This window comes from Pagrus pagrus (assembly GCF_965226575.1).
Source record: "Pagrus pagrus genome assembly, chromosome: 3".
Lineage (NCBI taxonomy): Eukaryota > Metazoa > Chordata > Actinopteri > Spariformes > Sparidae > Pagrus > Pagrus pagrus.
The window spans coordinates 29,816,362-29,842,450 of record NC_140187.1 but is presented as its reverse complement, the minus strand read 5'-3'; the positions used below and the strand labels follow the sequence as shown (position 1 = coordinate 29,842,450).

The 26,089-nt window shown below is 39.6% G+C and overlaps 1 protein-coding gene across 1 annotated transcript; it reads right to left on the bottom strand.

Annotated features, from left to right (window-relative positions):
* Window positions 1–602: 602 nt before the first annotated feature.
* LOC311254968 (bactericidal permeability-increasing protein-like) lies at window positions 603–8,169 on the bottom strand. Its single transcript, XM_084349061.1, has 16 exons — window positions 8,098–8,169; window positions 6,531–6,638; window positions 6,322–6,436; window positions 6,096–6,224; window positions 5,854–6,009; window positions 5,676–5,739; window positions 4,530–4,590; window positions 4,355–4,446; window positions 4,071–4,247; window positions 3,932–3,991; window positions 3,683–3,850; window positions 2,658–2,725; window positions 2,506–2,548; window positions 2,359–2,422; window positions 1,114–1,190; window positions 603–935 (listed from the first exon to the last, which is right to left on the bottom strand). The coding sequence occupies exons 2-16, from the start codon at window positions 6,631–6,633 to the stop codon at window positions 894–896; spliced, it is 1,419 nt and encodes a 472-aa protein (XP_084205187.1). The 5' UTR covers window positions 6,634–6,638; window positions 8,098–8,169; the 3' UTR covers window positions 603–893.
* Between the last annotated feature and the right edge of the window lie 17,920 nt (window positions 8,170–26,089).

Sequence of the window (26,089 nt, the reverse complement as noted above, 5' to 3'; positions counted from 1 at the left end):
GCAGAGCCTGAGAGGCCGCGCCATCAGTCACAGCTCCCTGAGAGGCACGGTGAAGCACAGCAAGCTTGATGAACATGTGGCCTCAGACATAAGCAGGACTGAGACATGCCCTTGATTGACCCAGGTGACAGCGCAGGAAACAAACTAGCACACTACCCTTGTTGACAATGAAGACACACAGAGGCTGGTTATACTGGAATTTTGGTCATCTTGCAGTCACCCTGGACTGCTGTGAAAACTGCAATGTGTTATTTGTCTGTATTTACTAGAACTGCAATGATAAGTTGATTACAATCATTGTTGGCTGCAGCCCTAGTAATACCAATGTGTATGTACGTACTGAACTGCTTAAAGTACTAAAACCTGTCAAGATGATGTCAAATATAATGCTTATTTAATACAAACTACTGTATCTTATCTGTTTGTCTTGTGCTTGATTGCTGTCTTTGCATTTTTTTCTGGGACTGCAGTCAAGATGTCGTGGGTCAGCACATTTGCCCAAATCGCTCTGTGAGCTACAAAGTCAGAAAGTTTTTAGAAAGAATTTTCCCAAAGTCAGCAGCAGAAAGTGCTGCGATCTGCTTTGGAAGAAGCATGTTATTATAAAGAAGATGATGTGACAAACTGCAAACCCTGTCCTGCAGACTGTGTCCTGTTACTACACGACTGCAGTTACCCTGCTGGAAAAGTTCATCTACATTTCATATCTAGAAAACCTGGTCTGAGTTCAAATTTAAAAGATACAGAAAAATATAATAAAATAAAAAAGCTAAATTATAAAAAAAAATTGAGGAGATGCTTGTTTCTCAGGCTCGTAGAAGTTGTACTCTGGCTGTGATCATGGTGGCCTGTGCAGTGCAGAAATAATCTCTGGGAGTTTGCAGAAATGCTGTTTAACCTGTGAACTGGACATCTGTCCCAATCAGGATATTGTCCTAGAGAAAAACACACCACAGAAACATTTCAACAGTTATTAACAGCTCTGAGGTTATGAATTCTGTTGATAATCTACACATTTAAGAAGTTCTCTGTTTTCATTTAAATTCCATGTCAAATAAGAAACGCAGCTTGCCACAAAACATGCAGTTTTGCAGAAAACATGCAGCCTCTTACCTTCAGGATCTGAAGCCTGGTGTTCAGAAGGTTCATGTTTCTAAGTGCAGGAAGTGGGTATCCCTTTGCAAGTTGAACTATGAAGCAAAATTCATACATTTTAATAAACGAGCATCAAAGTCCAACATTACAAACATTATTATGGTATTAGCCTGGGTTTTGTCTTAAATTTTAATTATATTGAACATCATAAAATAGATAAACATAACAAGAACTAGAACACACGGGATTAAATGAACTCTAAAATGACAATGCAGTGTAATTCAATTAGAAAATAAAATGAAAGGTGAAATGCAATATAAGCACAGATGCTAACAATGTGCTAGGAGGTTGTATAAATATGACATTAATTAATACAAAGTTGTTTAAAAAGGGCAACCAAGTCTTTCACCTGTGTTTAATTTTACCTGCAATAAAAAAAATGTTCTGGCCACTTGGGGGCAGCAGAAACAAGTTGTGAACAGACAGACATCACATCACCTTTCACCTTGCTTATAATATTCACACATCCAGCAGTTATGGAGCAACATTATGATTTAATTGGATTCCTGGTGAATGTAAGTCCAACATTCACTCTCTTCTAGCTCTCTTTTTGGTCTCTACCAAGTTCTGAGGGAAATATCTAACTTTTTTGCTCCACTATGTTCACCAGCTAGTCTCTAACTGTCTGTCTGTGTTTGGATACCGAGCAGGTAGTGTTCAGTGGGTTTTAAGGGTTTTTTCGCTAAAAAATTGCTGCCTGACTGTTGCGGTGAGAGTAAATTAAAACATGTTGCAGCTGTACAGGTAACCAATGAGCTGAAACTCAATGTAAAGCTCCATAAAGCTGAGGGAAACAGCAGATTCAGCTGGTAATTCTCTGTAGGCTCATCATTACGCCTGACCCCTTTCACATTGACACGTTATTTTCACAGTCATTGATATCGGTATCGATTATAACTGCTTTTAAACAAAACCACATTCCTAGTTTCATAAATTGGGGTGTAACACATGATAATGAATGTGCAATATAAACATGTCCAAGACTATTTAGAGCTTTGAATGTAAGTGAAAGAATTTGAAACCAATTTTAAAAGTTACAGGAAGCCAGCTCAGCCTATCCGCCACTGGCTTGACTTCTCTTTTGGGTTTTATACAGCACTGTTCAGATTCAGAGTTCTGTACCTGAAGCCTGTCAGCAGAGCATTTAGTAATGATATGGCACCTTCTTCATATAGAGTACAAACTGGAAATGCAAGAACTCACCATTCAGCGCAGGTATCACCACCACTTTGAGGACCATTTCAAAGATGCTGTCGAGGGATTTGACCTGCAGGGGTTAGAGTCAGGGTTAGTCTGTTGTGTTGGTACTGATGGTACCTGCGGTGACTCATGTTAGAATGCAGCTCTCACCCGAAACTCTCCCACAGAACTTGTCCCCACGGTCAGATCAAATCTGTGCAAACCAGACAGGCAAAATTAGACTGTGATGTTCATTTTTACGAAGACCTTTTGGCCCCACTTTTCTCTTCTGAGAGCAAGTAGTGTTTTTTTTAGTAACTCACTTGTTTAGGGTGACTGCTCCAGCCAGCCTCATTCCGCTGAGAAACACTCGGGCGCTGACACTGGTCTCCTGTAAGGACAATTACATGAAGTCAAACTCAAACTCTTGGTTTCAAAAGCTTGGTTTCCTATAAACCTCACTTTCACTAATATCGATTTTTCATGGAAAATTGAGGGTTGAATAACGACAGTAAGGAGGCGTGTCTGCCACTGTAAAACCAAACCAGGAATAGGCATAGTTTTACCCGGTCGCTATCCCCAGGTAACGGTGGAACAACCGCAATAACTGTGGAAATTTTACATTGCAAAAGAGGAACCCCGCTGATGGAGGAGGCAGAAGGTGACGAGGAAGAATGAAAGAAACTGAGGTAAAACGAGAGTGGACCGACGATGGAGAGTGCTGTGACTGTGTCAAAGTCTGTTTCCCCGCTGATGTGTTCCCTCTTCCCAGCGGAACTTGAGACTGTTTAAAACTGCCATTTTTTCCATTTGATCAGCAAGTAACAAAACCTACCTACTTATTTATACAACTCTGTGCTTTACTCCAAAGTGGGATTCTTAGGGGGTTTTTTTTGCTTTGGACAGTAGCCAGACTGCTAGCGGTAGCCATGTCGCTAACACTGTCTTTGTGACACGGAAACGCTAAGGGGGTGGAAAGTTGACATAAAGTTGTCTATTTGAGCTCTACAGGAGCAACATGTAAGAACTGGCCTCCTGTTGAATTCATATATAGACAAAAAACAAAACAAATAGTGGGCAGCATATTACCATCGCAACTGCTAACTGCTGCTAGCTTTAGCTGCCATTACCTACTTAGCTCAGTTGGCAGTGTAGCTAGTGGCCCAATAGCTGACAGGGGTATGCCCGCACTGTGAGCTTGCATCATTAGCACAGGAGCCATGGGCAGTTGGGACTAGCTGGTTAGCATGATAACCTTGAGTACATTTTTTCTGCAAAACAATACACAGAAGTCTTTTTTTGTTTTTTACAGTATTCACCTTTTCATCATGCCAGCTGTGTGACCTACCAAGTTCAGGACAAAGAGAGAGGAAAGCGTGGCATTGGGTTGGATAGCGTAGGCCGTCACCGTGCCAGTGACATTAACTGTCATGTTGTCAGGCTCAAAAGTGACAATGGGATCCTTAGCTGCCTTCACCACCAGTTTCATCATCAGGCCTGGGAAACGCCTGGCAATCTGAAAATACATCAAGATACAGCTGACTGCTCACCAATGAAGGCAATGCTTCTTATAAAATCAGTGGAATGTGTGTGTCACCTCCGGGATGAAGACTCCAAACGTTCTGGTGTTGAGTCGGATGGGAGATAATCTTGGGATCTGTTTTGACAGAAAGGTTGTAGATCAGTGTGATGTCATGAGGGCAGATTGATTAGGAAATTTGGAGGTTAAAGCTCACCATGTCATCAGTGACGTCCTGGCTGAGGATTCCAGCTCTGTTGTAGACAAAGCCTGCAGAGTTGGCAGTGAAGGCGGACAAGCTGATGTACGCCATGTTGTTGACCTGGGGCGGCAGGGAGATGGCTTTTGGGGAGAAAGGAGGCTCCTGATGGTTCCCGATGTTGTAAAACTCACCCTAAATGACAAAGACGGACAGAAAAGTTGTGATATGACCACGACTGTCTATTTCTTTATTACCAACCTGTCCTTAAATGTACAGTATAACGGTGTGCAATTTTTTACCTTCAAGTTCAAGTCAATGAAGGATGTTGTAACTGAGGGCGATGACACCATGGAGTATTCAATCTCTGCATGCTTGTCCACCCTGGCCAAAACTGCAGTGAGGCAGAAAGTCTCAGACATTCAGCATAAAGACATCCAACTATTTGACACTAATACATTTTTTCCCTTTTTTTACCATTGAGAGTTTGCAGACGAGGGTTCATATCAGATACTGCCTTGGTCACCAGAGGGCAGATCTGCAACAATGAAGAGCACAGAAAAATCTATTGTTAGACTCCAAAAGAAACTTGGTGTTACACAGTGAATACTGAGAAAATGACTCTTAGAAGCGCCCCAAAATGAATACACCATTGTTTACTTTTGTTTTTTAGAGCAGATTTTTTTTTTGTCAGATCTGAAGGATTGTAGTTTCTCTACGCTCTCCATGATAACTTCCAATCATTGGAATGTATTTTTGTCGTGTCTGAAGTCATTAAACATCACAAGATCGTAAGCTTGACTTGTAATTGAGTATTTTTATACCATTGTCTACATTGTTTACTTAAAGCTACTATAAAGAATGTTCATTTTCTGATGGTTCTGGCGCCCCCTGTGGACAAAAGATGACGATGGCGACACAAAGTATGGATTGCTTTAGTGTTGCACCATACCAACAGACTTCTTTCCTCAGGCTGTGCTACCTCCCAATTCATCCTCAACACTCTGCTCCAAAAAACAGTTTTAAATTATGACTTATCTGACCCGGTGACAGGCATTAAGAATAACTGTAATAACTATAGCACATCTTCTCGCAGATGGTCTCCTTTGCTTATGTAGGTCATATAGAGGCATCAGTATTAAAGTGACCAGTTAAATGCTTCTTGTAGTACGTTTAAGGAACATTTGCTAATCCTTTCTGAAATTTACCCAACTAAAAAACAGTGTTAAGACAATATATATAATGGTTTACCTCACCAGCTTCATTGATTTTTGTAAATATGTGCTCATTGTGAAGTTAATGCCAGCAACACGTTTCAAACAAACTGGGACAGGGGTAACAAAAGACTGGGAAATTTTCATTGCTGACAGGTGATAGTGTCATGATTGAGTTTTAGAGGCTCAGATGTTCACAGGCAAGGACAGGGCGGGGTTCACCACTTAATTGTATAAAGGATATTACTACATGGGTCCAGGAACACTTCATGAAGCTGTTAAATTTCATTTTACATAACGTCCACATTTTTGGGTGTCAGGGTTTCCTCCATGGCTGCTCTCAGTAAAAGTTTCTCTTAGCAGTTGTGAACAAGTTAGAAGAAGAACATGTTAAGAGGATTTCCCTCACCTGTTTCTCCATTGCACTTCGCAAAGCCTTATTAATGTACTTTGAGAAGAGATTGTACAGCCAGCTGCAACAGAAAGCAAACATGGTAATTAGAGGAGAATGCAGTACGTCAAGGACGAAAAGTTACACTGATCATTCACATGACTTCAATCGTAGTGCATGGCAGGGTTTCTTTTACCTGCCCCCACCGTGGAATTTGACTTTAGCACTGCCGACATTGGCCGCACAGTTGGCACTACTGACTGCGGGATGGCCTGTTGCATCACTGCTGATGGCAATACTAGCAGAGATACTGAGATCCTTCACATCCAGATCAAAAGAGCCGCTGTCCCTTCTGTCAAGAGAGAGACATCACTGCTGCAGCAAAAATATCACACAATAGATTTAAGTGCATTAAAGACGAAATATTTTCTCACTCACATAAAGAGGTACTTGACCCTCCAGTTTCCACGCAGACTGATAAAGGCACCAGTAATGGACATCTTGACACCCGTCCCTGGCACCAGATTCACTGCAGATGTCGGCAATCCCACACTATTGATAACGATGCTGGAAGAAACAACATGCTTCTTTGTAAAGGCACTTGGCTTCTGTGTATCCCAGTTTTCCAACAGAATTTACAGTGTTGGATGAATTGGTGACTTACTTTGACAGGCTGTACCTGACCTTGCCGATGCCAGACACCCTCTCTTTCCCAGAAAAATCAGGGACCCGGATGGCTTTGAGTTTCTCCTGGAGAGATGCCATCCCCAGTTGTCTGCCTATAGTGAAATGCAAGACAATTTGATGATGAAGCACTGGAGAGATCGTTGTCATTTTCCAACTGACAGAGGAAACCGGTGCTGCAGTGCTTACCATATTCAAGGCCTTTTGCTGTTAGTCTGACCTTCACCCCGGGTTCGGTGCTTAAGGTCATAGGGATGAAGGCCACCAGAGCCAGCCAACAGAACAGGGACATCTTGACTGTTGGGAGACAAAAAGGACAAGATTGTTGACAGAATTATCATCGTTTTTTCTCAATATGACACCTTAAATTCAGGCAAAGTTTCTGCTTTTGTGTGATTGGCACGTTTGCTTTTCTACAAAGTACATTTAGGAAGCAATACAACATGGCTTCCTCTTTATAGAGCGCCTCTCCCTTTTATTACAAGTTACTGGTTCCTTATTCTTCAGATATCCCAGTGATAGATGCCTTAACATAGATTACTTACTCAGTGGCTTCTCCTTAAAGATAAAGATTCACATATAAACAAAGTAAAACAGTATGAAACGGTGTTGTCCTTTAAGGTCAGTACGTTTATTCAGTCATGAAGTGAGTTCATTTAGTTTGTTTAGGCATAAAAAAATCAGTCAATGAAGATCTTTCTCCTCTGATTAATTTTCTTGTGCACCTTAGAATAAAGGCTTAACGTGAACATTAACTCCACAACAGCTTAATGTCGTGGACTGAAAAGTTAAGTTATGTTTCCCTCTGAAAGTCTCAGATCATTTTGAGATACAGCTACTTGTACTTGTACTGAATAACATACTTTCCAGTGCAGTCTTGGGATTCCTGCATCAGTGCAGGATTGTGAAAGAGCTAATTGTCAGCTGTAGAAGAAACCACATGAGCACTTGATTGAATTAGGCTGAGATTAAAGGCGCAGGCCTCCATTTTAGCCCAGTCTGAAAATGGATATTTGAATCAGTGTAGATATCTTTGAGGTTTTACAGATGGACAGTGCACTTTCTGGAACATTCAAGTCATCGCGTTTCAAGACACAATTTCAATATTTCAGTGCAAGAAAATTTTACGGCTGTCACGTGCTGTTTTTCCACAATGAAGAGCTCTATCAGTCGTTGAGAAATGAGAAACATTTAACTAATTCTATCTTATGCTCTTCTCTCCAGCTGATGTTGCCTGAACTTTAGTGTGTTGCATGTGCGAATAAAAGATTTAGGCTGTGAATGTGTCGAAGGACTGAACTGATGATCTAAGACATGTGACTAGCAGTGGAAATCTGTCTTCAGGACATTTCCATGTGGGTCACAAGTGCAGTGAAGGAAGAAAGGTGTTATTTTCTGTATTTATTTGCACAAAAAATATTTTAAAAAAATGAAACACTCCTCATGTCTGACTGGACATTCGAAGACATCAGCACCTAATTTCTCCCTAAGTCGTTATATTTTATCGAAATGTTGGCCTCCATGTCAAAAAACAAGCAGCATTGACACTACTATCTTTCCTAATATGTTTTGCAGCCACTTAACAAGCGTTACCAAGTGTAAGTAATTGAATGTCTATCGAATGAAAACATCCTTCACGCATTAGAACCAACTTCAGGACAACTTATCCACACTGGAATCTGCCTTTGTTAAGAACACTTTCTGATAACTCAAGTTTAAAGTTGGACCCATGCAGATAATATACAGCCACTCTTACCTGAAGCAGCAGTTTTTCAGAACCAGACAGCTTTGGATGTGTCACTCTGACTCCCAACAACTGGACTGGGACTTGTATTTATATAGACAGAGTGAAAGAGGAAGTGAAGCACACACCCTCTAATTCACTTACTCAATCAGGAACTGAATCTGGCACGGGGAATCTCCCACAAAGAACAAACATTAGCAAACTTGGAAATGTACATTTCTTCATTACTTCACTGCCCTGCTGTCTTATAACCTCTTCAAATTTCCTATCCACCTACAGTGCTCTTATCTGAGTGCTATTTACCTGAAAAACAAACTCGGACAGCTACAGTTCGACATGGTTTGGAACTATCACTTGTTTGTACTGTTGTTGATAACGTTGTTTTCTAGTTCCTTCTATGAATTTGCAGAACAACACAGAGAGAAAAAAAGTGCAAACATAGGGCACAGTGTTTATGAGTTTATAATTATAAATAATGTTTATTGATAGGTGAGTCTGTTATTTTACAATTTTCCTCTGTCAGTGTTTGCCATCAAAACACGCAATGCAAGATGGTAATAGAGAATAAAACATCCCTTGTACTAACATACTGTATAGGAGTTTCATTAAGAGGAATGATATTACCTGTCCTGTTGCAATACATTTCAAATGAGAAGCAACATCACCCTTCATCTTTCTTTCCTTTTCATCTTAGAGGTCAGTCAAAGAGGTGGTAATGTCAATTTCTCAGGACAAAGAAAGAAGCATTGTGGAGCGGTTCTTAAATATTTCTCATTTATGTTGTTTCGTAGTGTGATGATACAATTTTTATCACATAATGTTTTTATGATGCATTATTAATGGTTTTTAGTGATATTTCTTGCTGCTCTATACAATGCTTTATAAAAGGTTCTGTTTTGTACAAACTTAAAGGGGCAATGTGTAAGATTTTAGTTGAAATCCTTCAAAATTAACTAAAATATCGATAGAAAGTGAAGGAATAGCAAATTGTTTTGACGTTATGATGTTCATGTTGCAGAAATAAATAACCCAGAGCTCCCAGTGTGAACTGCTAGCTGCAAGGCTAATTGAGCTAACGAGCTAACGGCAGCTACAGTTACAGTAAGCAGTTACTTTAGTGGTTGGCCTCTATTTGTTTTGAGCATTAATTTGACATGTGGCCAGTTCTTACATATTGTACAGTACCTCTTAGCTGCTCTTCTGCAGTTTAGGATACAAACATGGTATCACCCATGTTTCTTATTGCACACTCCCCTCACCTCTCTGTCAGTCTGGGACAATGATTGGCCTGAAGCCAATAATTAATTTATTCATAGCTATTTTTCAGAAGTACATTGCTACACACTATAAATGTATTGCAACTCCTTGGTCATATCCCAAAGTAAAAGGTAAATAGTGTATATAGTCTTATTATAATTATCATTATTGTTATTATTATTACTTTTTCACTTCATCTTTATACTATTCTATTTTTGTCTTGCATGTTCTTTTTAATTTTTTTTAAAACTCAGTCACTGTTCTTTCACTTTGCATATGACTCCTAAGCTCTTGAAACATGTGAATTTCCCTGCTGAGGGATTAATAAAGTCTAATTTTATCTCTTAAACCACATGACATGACTACCAACCCACCTTTGTAGGTGCTCCATTGGCTGACATGATTGGTTGTCTTTCAAAAAAAGTATATTTTTTTAATACTTTTTGGTATTTTTTTCATCTTTATACATACCCTATTCAAATGTTGTTTGTAATGTGTTTCAGGCCACATGCCGAAACATAATACAACAATACAATATGTTGTGTTGCTGGAGTTTTGACCTCTTAAGACTTTTTCCCTCCTCCATGCACCTTGGAGGTGTAGGTGAAGGTGTGCCAGAAACCTCTAATCTGATTTCATTCAGACCGTCATTACTCATCATCTGTGACTTGTTGCTGATGGATTTATTCCATCTGCTGTGGAATTCTAATAACTAGTTACAGCCACTTCGCTGTCTGTCAGTAGCTTCCACTGTGACACACAAAATGTGTCATGAGCAAGTAGAACTTCTTGCACAATCTACAGACAGGTGACAAGTGTGAGGAGGATTTCACTCAGACCTACAACAGAGAGCCTCTTATCTTTTTGTCTTCACCGCTGATCCTGTCTGTACACAAACGGACACTATGAACAGGAAAGACTGAGACGTTTGAAGTAACCAGTAACTGATGTCAAGTATGGGTTCTGAATTTTATTACGATCACTGAAGTTCATTGTTCTGACCATTTGCATATGCATCAGAGGAAAACAACTTTATTTAATGTTAATGACCAGAGATAATTCACAACACTGTGACTCTGGAATAATGCAGTTTTCAGTGTGCATGTACTTGAAATACTCCAGACAGAGCTAGACAGAAATAACACCAAAAATAGAAAAAAAAGTACATTTGTAAATGATATTTCTGAGGTACATGTTCTGCTTCTTTAAACTTCCACTCCACTACAGCTGTAGTCACTAGTTACTTTACAAAATAATACTAAACACACTCAAAAAGCTTATAAAATATGTTAAACCAGTGGTATCCAATGTTTTTGCCATGTGACCTCTTATATAAAACAGTGTGTAATTAATGCTCCTTGTGACATGCTTCAGATGTCTGTGAGTCATTGGCAGCTCAACCAGAGATTTATTACCTTTGTAAACCTCTCAGATGGTTTCATTTAAGGGAATGTTCGAGGCCCAAAGAGGTGAAATGATCCCGGGCTTCCCCAAAGTAAATATTATTAAAAACTGATGATTCAGAAAAGTTTGAAATTGTGAAGTATGTGTGTTGAGCCAAAGGACTAAGATGAATTCTAGACATAGTGAACCAGATAGCATAATCCAGTAACAACAGATCAAACGGTTACAAGCTGTAACTTGCACACTTCCCGGACAAACAGCCTCAGTAAGTATTACGCAAAGACATTAAACCTGAGAGTATTTCACTCCTGGAAAGATGGCTGTTGCATAAGACTGGGCTCCTGAAATTACTGCTACATGACCAGAGAAAACAAATTAAAAGGTCTCGGGAATTCCCTTCAGCTCAGAGAAAAGCAAGCAAAAGAGTGTGGGGCTCTGGCTGCAGGCAAAATGGAGAGAAGTTTACCATTGTTCATTTGCATATACCACCAACAGTGTAGTCATACACAGCTAACTGAAAATTGGCAACATTAATTTTTAATGGCAACACAGTACAAAGAAACCACTGAATGTGATATTATAGCCAGTGAAGAGAAAAAAAGAAGCTATTTCAACCAAAATATATAACTGATGGAGTAATATTATATATTAAAATTCTTTCTATGTCTGCGATAGATATCAACACGTGTTCATAAAAAAGTTGGTAAATTAAACTGTCCTTCTTGGGAAAATACACAGTCAAAATATCTTAAAAAGTGAGTTTTTCAGCTTCAGAGCAACAACTGTGGCACTTAGTTTTTTTTATGCAGGATCCAACAACTTCTGGATGTAATAGAACTGAATTAAAACCACACAGAATCAAGAATAGTTTGCAAAAACTAGTTGAAATATTAATTTTAGAAAATCAAAGATTCTGTGTTCAGGTCAAAAATGATTTCTCTTTATTAATTTGATTACTATAAACATTGTGGAAGAATTATTTAAATCATTGTATGTTGTAAATAGTCTCTCGGATGTTCAGAACAAATTTCAACCCAATAAGAAATAACAATGAGCAACTGGTGAGGCTTAGAACACACATACAAAGAGCTGCAAAAACTGGGAACCTGGGAAAAGTTCAAAATCCTGGGTAAGCTGGCATGAAACGACCTGTATCAGAACTTTATTTTCCTTCTTTCCTCTCCCACTGAGAGATTTATCTTCTGAACCTGTGGGACTTTAAAAAACAAACTGTAGATAAAGTGGGGCTGCACAATTAATAGCAAGATAATCAAAGTTGCAACATGACTAACTGGGATATCCAAATCACAAGAACCTGCAATTTCTACAATATTTTGATCGAGGTAAAATATGTAAGAAAACAGTAAAGAAGTCGTGCTGCAGAGATGTCAAACAAACAAACAACAAATCCTGTTCTCCAGATGTAAGAAAACGCGTTTGTTTAGTACAGACACCAATCAACGTCACATCATCATGATTTTAATTGTTTCTTGAGTGAAAATAAAAATTGTGATGCAAAAATGATCATTCCCACAAAGTGGTAAAGGTTGCTCTTGGAGGAAATTCCTAGTTGGCTGTGTTCCATATGGTCGATGCTTTGTGAAAAAAAGTTCTGCTGTGCATTACAGCTTTGCTAATGGATCTTAAGAAGAGAAGTAAAACTGAACATCCACACTCCATTTCCAGTTGTTGGGAAAGAAAATCTCATGATGAAACTTTGGAGAAATTGTTGTTTTTCAACTGCTTTTCTGTGACTGCTGACAAGTTTGCTGTTGTGCAAGGTACGTTTGGGAAGCAATAACACGTGACTTCCTCTTTATAGTATAGTGTGCTTTCCATATTTACCACAAGTGGCTGGTTCCTCATTTAAATACCTTGTTCACAGGTGAGGACCTTTCATTAACATAGATTACTTACTCAGTAGCTTCTTCTGAAAGCACAGACCCTTCTTTTTAAACTATTATCCACATTTACTGCTTTTTAATCAAAGACAACCTAAGATCCAGGATGTGTGTAGTCATTTTCTATTTGCAGATATGAAGAGTTAATGAGCCACAATGAAATCAGTGGTTAAAAAAGTGGTAGAAGAAGCACTCACATTCTTGAATGGCATGAATGTAATGGAATTGGGGGATGGAATGGCCACATTTAAGTGTCTGAATGATCAGTGACACCTTTAAAGGCCCTGCATGCTAGGGATATCGGCCTGACAAGTTATCGATCATGGGAAATTAAGGTTATCGTTCTTCTGGCCCATAGAGCTGCTAGTACAACGCCAAATCGCTTTTATTGACTTAATAAGCAAAACTTATACACGATAGTTGGCTGTATGCACCTTTAAAGTTGGTGTGCGATCTGCCAATAAACACAGAGAAGAAGAAGGTCAAGCTGCTCCACCTGGACAGAGCCACACAGTGCAGACGACAGAGCCAAACATAGCTCTAGGCAAAATAAGCTTCACTTAGAGTCCACTTCAAATGCATCACCAACAACTGACAGCATATGTGTCATTTTGTGCACATATGTATTTGTTCCTACATGAAGATATACAATCATAAACCAGACTAAAATGACAGAAGGTCATGTCTGTAGTCCAGGGTGATCTACCTGAGATCTCTCTTACTTCACTCCTTGGGAGTGAACCAGAGGCTAAAGATGTTCTGCAGCTCACTATAGAGGTTGCAGTAGTCTGAAAGGGAAGTTCACACGGAGTTCAGGTTCATTGTCATGTCATCCTCTGCTCCCGCCTCAAGACTGACCACATACAGACTTGCAACAGGGAGCCTTTTTTCCTTTTTTGTCTCTACCACTGTGTTAAGGAAAAAATGAGAGTTTTGAAGTTTCCAATAACTGAATTTAAGCTATGGGTTGTCACAAATTAATCAAAAATTCTTTAAATCATTATCGACATTTGTTACTAACATGCCATACAGGGTTTCCTCAATGCCACATATGAACATCAAGCTGATGTTCCTCCTGAATCATGTCTCTTCAAACATGAACTGGTGGTGCACTCCTGCCCTCTTGAGGCTGAAGACAGTATTGAATCAAATGGTCTCGAGATACAATCAACCTTTGCTTGAATGGCAGCAGTTTAGTGTCACCACTACAGCAGTTTAGATGAAGACCCTTCTATATCACACTGTTTCTGATGCAGTGTCTTATCAGGAAAAAGCAATCACAGCTGCTGTTGTTTTTCAAGGATCTGCTGAGAAAATCCCCTAAATATTTTTGGTCTTTTGTCCCTTAGGGCCTCCACACTGTTCTTCAAACAAAGATCCTTTTCATTTCTGATAACTCTTGATATGAGTGCTTTTAAGTACTCTGTGGACCCTCCAAAACTGACATTGGTGTTTGCCGGGGAAGTGCCACTCCTTTCTCAGCATTGTAAAGTGAATACTTCAGAGCTGAAAACAGTAAAGGATTGTTGAAATGAGTTGTAACTCACGCTGGAATTGTATTTTGGTCAGAAAGGGGGATGCAAAGAGAAGTTGTTGTTGCACCATGTGGGGTGTTTTCTTTAATAAATAAATTATACATTGCAACAGCCAGTAATAAGTGACTCTTCCCCGTCTGTCTTGATTGACAGATGGAGACTTGGAAAAAGTCTGATGTGTCACATTATGTAATAAATTAGTCATGTCAAAATGGTGTTTTGAAATAATCAGACTTTGGTAAAGATGACACCTTGAAATCAAAACTGCTGGATTATACATTTTAAAGGAAACATACATCCAAAAATGAAAATTTAGTCATTACCCCCATGCCGATTGCAGGACGACTGAAGCTCTACAAATCATACGATGACTCGATATAGCTAATTAGAGTCTCCAAAGGCCATGAGATCTTGGGGATTTTTTTTATATTTTTGAAACAAGCCCTCCATCTACTGCAGTTTTTTAGGAGAATGCTGTAACAAGCTGTGAAGCTCCAGATATGATTTGTGGATTACGAAACCTCACCAAACTTTCCACTGGCATAAGGGTGGAGACATAATAACTGACTGTATTTATTCACTGACTTACTTGTTTATTTCAGAATATTATTCTATTTATTTCAGAATATTATTCATTTACTTAAATTTTTAAAAGCATTTCTCTGAAAGTTTTAACTAGAAAATGGGAGCATTTACTCTCTATCAGCACCTTCAGTTGAAACTGGCTGCTGCTGATTCTGGTGCGAATATGTAGACTATAAACTAAGGCTAAGCAAAATTAGATCACAGATTTGATCAGCATATACGATAAAATCAAAATGATGGTCAGATTAGAGGACCTGATTAGCCAGCTAGCTGGCTAGCATGCAAAGCCTATCAGCAAGAATAACCGAAGGTTTGTAAACATATTAAGACGGTTGTGTCTTATTTGTTTGATTTCTTGATACATAATAAGATAGCGACTTAAAGTACAGCACTACTCGTTGAAGTAGTTTCAAATTTTTCCTCTCTTGCTTGCTGTAAATTAGGCTAATGCACTTTGAAAAAAATGTGTAGCTAGCTACTGTACTTGCAGATTGATGATCCTGTGGTGGCTCCTATGGAGGAGATTGACAGACATGGTGTTTAAGTTTAATTGTTGGAACTTTGTGAATTAATTAAAAACAGAACAAATCTAACTCCTGCTCCAGTGTATTTAATGTTCGTACATATACCTTATGCTCAGAATGAGTCATGATTGGGTGAACTTGACTCATGGACTCTTCTGAAAGCATTAAAACAACAAGGCAGTTTAACTTAATATTTACAGGTGCAATTTGTAATAATCTTCTCTGAGCTCACATGACCTCTCACAGAACACAACCTATTCCAGAAAGAAAAAATAACAATCATGTTATAAGTATGAAAAAAATGCCAAATATTCGATAAAGGTTTACAAGTAAGAATGAGCGGTCCAATGCTTGAACATGTGATATAATCAAAGTGTTGAATCTAGCACAAAAAAGAGTGAAGATGAAGCTTTACAGACCCAGCGAGTGTTGCATTTTTCCTCGGGCTTAGTCTCTGCAGAACTCAGACCCCTGACTAATCTGATTGCTTGCATACCTAGTTAAAATATTGACATTTGGAAAAAATGCAGACCTTGGAAAATGATGACAACGTATTTCTTGCTTTCCAGAAATCAATATATTCAAATACATAAACAACTGAGTTTATAGAATGAAGTATATTTGTGCCAGTTTAGATTTGCAAGTTTCTGCAGGGAGCGGGGGAAGTTTATAAAAGCAAATATTGACAGAAACACCTTTGACATGTTTTGAAAGAACTGTTTTGCATTTTGTAAGTTGTACGCCCTCACAACTAGCCTATGTTGCAGGGTTTCTTTAAATTTTCATGAACTCTGCATCTTCAAGGTAAACCAAGGGCAGGAGACATTGTAAACGCTCTGGCAGTCAAGTAATGGGATGACTCAGATGGCCTAGGCACCCTGTGGTCACACTGTGGGCAAATCCATTACTCCTTCCTCGAAGATGGAGCAGCCTCAAGGGCATCCTACCACACATTACAAAACAGCACAACAACTTTCTTTTCATCACAGCACAACTAAACTGAGTCAGATCAGATTACAAATGTACATCAAATCATGAAAACTTCTCATTTACAGATTTAATGATCCATATTCAGTCATCTGTGGCTAAAGCTCCTGGGATAGGGAGGCCAGCAAATAAAACTAAAACATTACCTCATCCAACATTTGTGCCTGAATCATGTGAGACAGACTTTTTATCAACAATGGTGGTAGTTAAAGGGTGTGTTCACCACTAGCGAAGTGAGTTTGACCACGGGATCATCTGTGTTTATACGTGTTACTCCTGCAGTGTCTTTAAGTCCCTAACAACCAGCTTACTTTACTGTTTATTAGCCGTAAGCTAGCGAGCAAAGACATGCACCAAGGGTGTGTGTCTGTGAGTTTAAATCCATGTCAATCACCAGACTTAGCACTCACCAGAGAGTCTGGTTGTCTCTCTTCTTTTTCCCCTCTCCTCTCTGTAAAGTCGTTCCTGTAGTACACTTCCCTCCAACTCCATCTGAAGTCAACATTACCAACGTTACATAAACACCCAGCAATGGAGGTCACCTCCACGGGTCACTGCTGCAGTCAGGTTAATGAAGTGAAGATAAATCCACTTTTTAGTCCCAAAAGTTTAAAAGTAATCCCTGAGCTCCCCTCTCATCGCTAAACGGCTACAGATCAGAGCAGAATACCATACAACTGTGGGTGTTTATTCCTCCAGAAGGTCTGGCTCTCTGGCCGGCTCTGCAGCTGCAGTGGCTGTGCCCCCCAGGTCTGCCCAGCGCTCCCCCACAACACTCAGCAAATGTCTTTTGTCTTATTTTGATAGAGACCCCTAGCAGCAGAAATTATGTATTGTGCATTTAAATTGGTGAATGTGTGTCACATCACCAGTTAGTGTTTGACTGGATGATCAGTATAACATCTTATTCACTGCAAGAATGTGACACAATCATCCACGCTATCCCAGAAAATTTCCATATTTGACTGCAAGATTCACTTAGCAGCAATTACACCACTGAAACTGACAGCTGAGATGATTTCATTTAACACCACTGTTTAATGAGTCGTGTGAGTTATCCAAAAACTCAAGGGTAGAGGTAAACACCGGGAAATGCTTAAATGAGCAGTTTCCAGTTGCTCTCCTTTGGTAACCTCTTAAATTAATGACTTCAAATGGTAATGAGAATTAATTTAAACTGATTCCTGAAATCGTGCAGTGGGGGATCAGTGAAATGCACGCAGCATGCTCATGATTACCACCCAGGTCTTTGATGGCTTAATACCAAAAGATACCAAAGGGCTTCCTCTAAACAGAATGTCTGCTCCCTGCTGTGATATTTCATATTTCAAATTTTCATTTCCTGTTAGTGCCAAAGACGTCCTCTCACAGACTTTGGAAAAGTCTTCCTCTGCTCCAGCCCCAATTTATGAAGAGGCCTGATGAGACCAGTGTATTAACAAACTAATACAACAAGGCTGAGAGTCTACAGCAGCAGCTCTGTGAGGCCGCACAATGGGGTGTGGTAGGGTTATGCTAACTTTAGCATGCTAACATGCTTACAATGATAATGTCGACATGTTGATGTTTGAAAGGTAGGATATTAACCATGTTCGCCATTTTAGTTTAGTGTGTTAGCATGCTAACTAGATGTGTAACAATGATGTTAATCCATGATCGAATTTGACTTTCGATTTCAAGGTCATGATTCAATTTGATTTTTGATTTAAACATTTTTTTTCAGCAGATCAAAACCAGATCATTGTTTTTATACCCTGACAACTGTTTCAACATTTACATGTTCAAATTCTTTAAGAAGATATAATCATTAACAACAATAGCATGACGTTATCCTGTTGGTTATTTCATGTATGGGTTAGCCAAGTTCAAATAATATTCACCAAAAATAAAGATCGCAGAGTTTGGTATCTTGAATTTGTCTTGAATAAACACTCTTCCCAAACAAATCAATAATCCATTTCTAGTATTTCTGAGTCGGTATGCCTGACTTCCAAGCTAAATGCGTTCCAATGCATCTGCTTGGTAAAACATGGATGCCCCGCAGCAAACTTCACAGCAACAACAGCAGCAGATTTAACAGATAAGCACACTGAAAAAAGACAGGGAAGTAGGCTTGTACGCATGCTCCTAAATACTAAGTATAAATCAACTGAATGGAAATGAAAATGGCAACTATAAAGTTGTTGTTACAGCATGTTTCACAACACAAACACTTACTACTAACCCTAACCCATGAAGTAAAAAGTGATATAACGCAGAAGGTTCACTGTGTGTGCCTCCATACTGCTGTGATGTCATGTTTATTTATGTCGGTAAAGTTGGGCTTTATGGATGACCATTCCATGGCACTTTTCCCTATCGGAGGTTGTTTTTTCCGATTTCCAACTACAGTGGAATGCAGCATTAACCCAACGTCTCTTATATGGAAGAATTATCCTATCTTTATTCAAGAGCGTAGATTTTCAGTTTGAGAGCATGATTTCATTCCTTTTCAGTGACACAGCTCCTTCTCGTGCTCAGATTTATTCTCCTCATGCTCACATTTTGTGCTCGCACTGAGATGTTTGCTGCTGACTTTCAAAATGTGTGCTTGAACTCAAAAATCACATGCTTGTGCTCACTCATCTTCTTCTTGCACACAAACATTTTGCTCGCATTCAATATGTCCTGTGCTCGCTCAGATCTAAAGTCTGCGCGCTGCAATCTAATGTGCACGCACTCAGAACAAGCACCTCCTCTCGCTCAGACTCAAGGCTGTCCCTCTCTGCACTTAAAATATTGTGTTTCACCAGCCAATAGAGGACAGCTAGAGTGTGGACCAATCAAATGACGGATGCCACCTTGGGTGCGTTCCTTCGCACTTTTTTTGAGTGCTCCGTAGGGGCGGGTATATGGTCTGTTTGTAAAACTAGGCTACTTCTCTCAAAATACACCAATTTACCATATTAGCCAGCTATTTGAATCCTCACCTATTTATAACGCGAGCATATGTAGCCTATGTATATTTATGTTACGATGGTCGAGTGGTTAAGTAGCTACGATGTTTAAGGCAGTATCAGAAGCGCAACCGAACCAGTGTGAACGGATAAGCCGGTGATCTCTGCTTATCCATCGTCCGGCCACAGCGACGGACTTCATAATCACGCCCGGTGGCAGGAAATAGTTTAGGAATGACAAAATGACAAAACACTCAATTAGTGACGCCACTATGACAGAAGGCTGAGATGATAAATGACAACAGAACAAAACACACTCAGTCTGTCACACGGATTGTTTTTTCTTCTGCTGTTATTAATTATCTCAGGAAAGCCGCACATTGCACGTTTGCGCAGGCACATTTATTGTAGTATTGCACACGTCATTACACACAAGGGCCCTTACTGTACATAGTAGGCCCATGTTTATCTTTACTCTAATGCTTTTTATTAGATTTTCTTTCATACCGTTATTTTATTCTTTCCAATATCTCCTTATTATTGGCTCTATTTTTTCAGACTGACTCTTGTGCTGCTACTTATTTCCCTCTGTACTGCCGTGTTATACCTGTCAATTTCTTCCAAGGGGGATCAATAAAGGAACATCTTATCTTATCCTCATCTGACCACGTTAAGATCTTGCCTTGCCTTTTCCCTCTAGATGCATAGCTACTATTTTTAAACTCCCAAAAACGTATTCGCCGACTTAAAGCCGTTTACGTTTACAGTGAGACAACAGGTCGTATAGAGCAAGACCTGTGCTTTGTTTCACTTCACGAATCCGTGGTTTAGCGTTATTTCAAGGCCATGCTGTGGGGAAAAAGGAAACAAATCAATCAGTAAATTAAAAAACTAAATGAAATGCTGCTCATTCACGGCTGACATTCTCAAGTGTTGAAATGGATGCTTTTGTGTTTTTTGTGTTTTTTAAAATTTTATTTTTAGTCAAACTCATAAAAGACAGCACAATACCAAACATATAGCGGGCTGATGAGCGTGTCTGTGTGCTCTCTAACACTGATTGAACTTCACTGTTTTCCTCCTGGTCAACTTCAGAGTATTCATTGTACTGCACAGACAATTTTCACTACCTGAAGAGTGATTTTGCCGCTCAGTGTAAATGTTGTTACAGTATTCAACTTGGGACTAAAATGAACGTGGTGAACTCAATGATATGCTGAAGATAATGAGTAAAGTAACTTATCATCCCTCGTATTGGACTTGAGGCTATTCATCCCACTAGATAAGTTATTCAGTGTATTCATGTTCAATAAAAACACACAAACTCGTGGAGTTTGTGCGGTAGCTTGTCAGGGCTGGTTCACTCCCGCTTGGCTCCCACACTACTTCAACCCGGTGTGTTGGACTCTTGCAGGGAACCATCAATACTGGTCACACATGGACACACTGATGGTAACCAGTCGCCACACTGGGCCAGGGTTTGGCGTGGGTCACCTCGCCTTCGAGGCTATCTGAGGGCGCTACAAGCTAGGATAGAATTCCAGGGCTATTTAAAGGCCTCCAGCGGACACTCGTTTCACTGATGGTGCCAAATTGTTGTCATTATTTTGCTAAATATTATGCCTGACACACTCTCCCAACAAAAACTCACTCGCCAGGCAGTTTTCACATTTGAAATGGCTTTACTTTTCAAATGATTGGCCTCCATTTGGCGGAGATATAGCCTTGAAAGAATTGTCACAACCAATCCGGTGAATGCGCATTTTTTAAATTCAAAGTTTCATCTCGTTTACTCTTAAGCTCTGAAAGCTCTTCTTGACTTTATTTATGTCATTTTATCTCAAAAACACAACATGTCGTGATGATGATGTTTATTCATATCAATATGAATATTATTAGCCCATCAATCTGTTATGTTCTGATTGGTGAGGCGGACTTTCACTTTTTAAAATCCTGGTTAGTATCTACAGTCTAAAAAAATCTATTTCTGGTGATTTAACACATACAATGGATTAGGGGTCAATCAATATGTTTGTGTGTGTGTGTGTGTGTGTGTGTGTGTGTGTGTGTGTGTGTGTGTGTGTGTGTGTGTCTTGAATATTTCCATTTTCTGGTACTTTATCCTTCTACTCCACTGCATTTGGAGGCAAATATTGTTCTTTTCAATCACTACATTAATGTATTAACTTTGGTTACCAGTTACTTTTCGGATAACATGCTGAGTCAGAGCCAAATGAGTGCATGTTTCAATTAACGTATTTAATCGTCAGTCAGATTTTAAAAAAAACAAACAAAAAAAAACTGATTCCAGTAGTTAGAAAAATGCTGAATATGGGAAAACGGTTATTCTAGCAGTACCACTCCAGCTCAGTTTTGATTCCCAAGACCAGCACCTCTCCCAAGAATCTGAAAATGTCATTCTTTAACTTTTCCCCTTGCACCCTCAGCCCGAGCCACATGCTCAGGAGACACACCATCAGCCCCAGCTGCAGGTGAGTGTGAATAGGCATACGATGAGATCTCATTAGAGCTGAAGTAGACCAGAGAGAGATCCGAGTCCTCTTTCAGAGAACTCATAATGTGGACATAAAGATTATTGAGTTCTTTTTGCTTTGGTCCACTTCTTGGTTCAGTTTAAAAGGACTAGGTTTGGTTCAGTTAAAGGGGACTATATGTGAAAACACCCAGACATTAATAGTATACTTATTTTTATGTTTGTGAAACAAGCAAAAAAATACTAAACATGATATATTGTCATCATTATAATTAAGCTGATAATGGACGATGGCCTAATACCAGAGAGTCCATAACATGCATACAGTATAAGGACGTTGATGATACAATCAACGCAGAGCAACTACACGGCCCACAAAGCACTAGAGAACTGAGGCCCCATCAGAGCTTAGGTGTACCAGAAAGAGATCTGAGTCCTCCTCTTTGAGATGAACTCATAATGTGTGCACAAATAGAATGGAGTGCTTTTTGCTTTGGTCCACTTTTAAAGGTCTTAGTTCGGTTCACTTAAAGGTGAATGTTTATGATAATGCACTAAGGCTGCAAAGAAATATAAAGTAAGTAATACTAGCTTACAGTTTTAAAGTTAAGCTTTTTGTGTCAGCTCAGCATTTCAAAGTCACTACAAACAATGTGCATGTACTTGCCCCTTGGGACTTGAGATTGTGAAATGACCGTAGGCTGGACTCAAACTTCACTGTGTACCTGTGGGCACTTTATGGCATAGGCATTGTTACATTAAAGGCGTTACAAAAGTACACAAGACTGCATGAGGCTACTCTAAGAAACTGTTTAAGTGACTGTTTAAGTCTTGATGTTGCCTGAGTGACTATTGATCTTGTTTGTGTGAGTAGTGTCATTCACAGAAACAACAGCGCACATTGTCCCATCCAACTTCTCTGCCAGCTTCTTCTTACCTCTTTCCCCCTTGTTAGCCAGTAGCCAGCTGCTTCCTAGCTCTCTTGTTGTATTGCTCTGTCTGCCTGTGCTGCTGCTTCCCAGGATGACACTGCTCCACCACTCTTAGGAATACCCACAGGATCACCTAACATCTGCTACTTGTTGATATGTGGGAATCTCGTGAGGTTATCGTTGCCGGCGTGTGCATGACGGCGCAAGTCGGGATCAAGTCGGACACAAATCTAACCCGCATGCATTGTGCGGTGGTTGCCGGTGATCGATTCTGCGCAGGCCTGGCTCATCTCGGACGAGCCTATTCAAATTTAAGTAATGGGTTTATACTCGGTTTTTAGTCATTTGAACATCGAACCCCAGATATGTTAAACTCCAAGGGACTATAAAACCTCCAAATTTCAACTTTCAGTTAAAATATGTGACGCTGGTAATGCTATGGTAAATATAGTTGTTATTCACCAATGGGTTAATGTTTATTTTGTAATGTTGATAATTCAATTTAGATTTGACACATTGTACACACGCAAATGAATGTACACGTTTGATAGATTTGAACCAAAACAGACTTTAATGCATGAACACCTGGTGACACAACCAGAAAATACTCAGAAGGCTAGACCGTCCCATTTAACAACGGTGGACGCGGCCTTCAAGGTCTCTCTGTAGGACCCGGCCTCCGTGGACCGCAATTTGAATTTGGACACAGCCTCTGTGTGAATTACTCTGGTTCGTCTTTTATGCCGGAGCTGCTCGGCTCTGTGTGAACAACCAATGGCGGAGAATTAGCGAACCTCTGCTGCGGCGATAATGCGGCGTCTCTGTGTGGTTTAAAATGCAATGTCTGGCAGTGTAGCCTACTTAACCACTCGACTATCGTAACACTCCTACGCTGTTGTACTATATAACATATGTCCGCTAATATTAAATTGAAAAAAATCTAAACTACTAAAACTCTTTTTAGGATTACTTAAGATTAATTATACATACATATGCTGGCATTATAAATAGGTGACGATTCAAATAGCTGGCTAATATGGGAAATTGGTGTATTTTGAGAGAAGCAGTTTTACAAACAGACCATGTACCCGCCCCTACAGAGCACTCAAAAAAAGTGCGAAGGAATGCACCCAAGGTGGCATCCGTCATTTGATTGGTCCACACTCTAGCTGTTCCCTATTGGCTGGTGCAACCCAGTATTTTAAGTGCAGGGAGGGACAGCCTTGAGTCTGAGCAGACTTGTTCTGAGTGCGTGCACATTAGATTGTAGCGCGCAGACTTTAGATCTGAGCGAGCACAGGACATATTTGAATGCGAGCGAAATTTTTGTGTGCAAGAAGAAGATGAGTGAGCACAAGCATGTGATTTTTGAGTTCAAGCACACATTTTGAAAGTAAGCAGCAAACATCTCAGTGCGAGCACAAAATGTGAGCATGAGGAGAATAAATCTGAGCACGAGAAGGAGCTGTGTCACTGAAAAGGAATGAAATCATGCTCTCAAACTGAAAATCTACCCTCTTGAATAAAGATAGGATAATTCTTCCATACTCTTACACTGTTGGCGTTGGCTCCCCCACTGCACACCTGATAAGAGTGTGAAAGCGAGCCGCAGGCTACTGGTAAACTAGCGGTGCTTAATTTGAAATGTCAAGGTGTCACCAAAGTTGTTAAATTCATCCTGACGGAGACGTGAATGTATGTACCAGTTCTAAGGCAGCCTATCAAATGGTTGTCAAGACCTTTCACTGACAATCACACATTTAACAAGTCAGGGAGTCACCAAAGTCGATATGATTAATCTTCTGGGGACCATGAATATCTTTACAGAATTTTGTGGCAATCAATCTAGTACCTATTGAGAAGCTTTGCTGGATAAGTGAACACTTTGACTTGCTGGTGGCACTAGATGGAGAGTCAGAGGATCATAAAAGTCTTTAGAATGCATCCTTTGGAAACCATGAATGTCTGTACAAGATGTCATGACGATCAATTCAATAATTGTTGAGATATTTCAGTGTAGATCAAAGTGGGAGCCCAAACATTGCCAGTCTGTTTTAAAAAGTACTGGTACTGAATGTAGTGCATTTTCTGTAATGTACATATGTGGATCATTTATATTTTAAATGCATGTTGCTCTGTCTGGAATACACTCTTGCTCAATGTAGGTCAGTTAATATTTCATCACTTGCTGTACTGGAATAATGTCACATTTGTACGTGTTTTTCTCTTGGCGGTGGTTCTCACTCAGAATGTAATTAGATCTTAGTTTGATCATTTTTAAACATCAAGACACACTGTGTGAATAAAAAGGAAAAATTCAGTTGTAGATGAGCCTAATCAAGCCTTACTAATTCCAACCACTCACACATTAGTTAAGGACGTAGCGGGGACGGCAAATAGGGGAATTAGAAAAGTTGCTTTCCAAAACCATAAAAGAGCTCCAGCCTCGTATTGACAGGCTTCCTCCCACTGAGGTTGTAAACTGTTCGGTGCATTAGCCAGCGGAGAAGTGCAGCGAATATCAATCAGGCAACGCTGGGCCAGTAGAGTGATAGCTGACCACAGAGAAAAAGAGACACATAAAGACAGAGAGTCTGGTGGGGTAGATTGATTTTTTTAAAAATCGGAAACAGTTTGGGATGAACCCTACCCCGTAGAGAATTGACCAACTTTCTGTCATGTAAACTTTTACAGCTAATACACAGACCTATAAACAGTTATTGAAACATCAATGAACAGTGATTTTCTGGACAACTGTTATAAATTTTGTTCTCATTTTTAATCCACAAGCTGGTTACAAGGCTCCACATTATGTTCCCTCAGTTTTATCTGTACCAAGCCTCAGCTGGAGGTTTGGTACAGAGACCCTCAGTGGCAGATGAACTGTTTGTCAATGCATCTGTGCAGATGTATGCAACGCATCAGGTCAGATGGGATATAGTATACACTGGCACTTAAAGTCAGACTTTTTCACTTTTGAAAGGAGAAATAAGCCATTCTTCTTCTTATAAACAAAAAGTTGATTTATAACCAATGACACTCCATCCACCTCAATGCACTCACAGGCTTTGCTGCCGTAGCCTCACTCGGTCTGGTACAACCAGCTAACGATGACTAAGGTTAACTAATATTTCTGAACTACACCTAACTGACATAACTCAGTCTATTTGTAGTACCGGAAAAAAACATATTTGTGATTAAAATCAATAGAAAATGCATTTTTGTCATACCATGTTTGTTAAAACCACTATTTTTTTCTGATGGAATGAATAAAGTCATTATGTAAAGCTCACTACTGCTACTACTAATAATTAAACTAACCATAATTAATGTAGAAATTAATAAGATAATTTCAATTTCTGCATTAGCTGAAGCTGCAAAAATGACTGAAAAAGACCATTTGACCAAAACTGTACTGCATCTACAGTAAATTGCTAACCAAGGTAGTA

Coding starts and splice junctions, on each gene's coding strand:
- LOC311254968 (XM_084349061.1), bottom strand. CDS start 6,633: ATGTCCCTGTTCTGTTGGCTGGCTCTGGTGGCCTTCATCCCTATGACC. Junction 6,225..6,321: donor GTCAGGTACAGCCTGTCAAA/GTAAGTCACCAA, acceptor TGTTTCTTCCAG/CATCGTTATCAATAGTGTGG. Junction 3,992..4,070: donor AGGACGTCACTGATGACATG/GTGAGCTTTAAC, acceptor CTGTCAAAACAG/ATCCCAAGATTATCTCCCAT.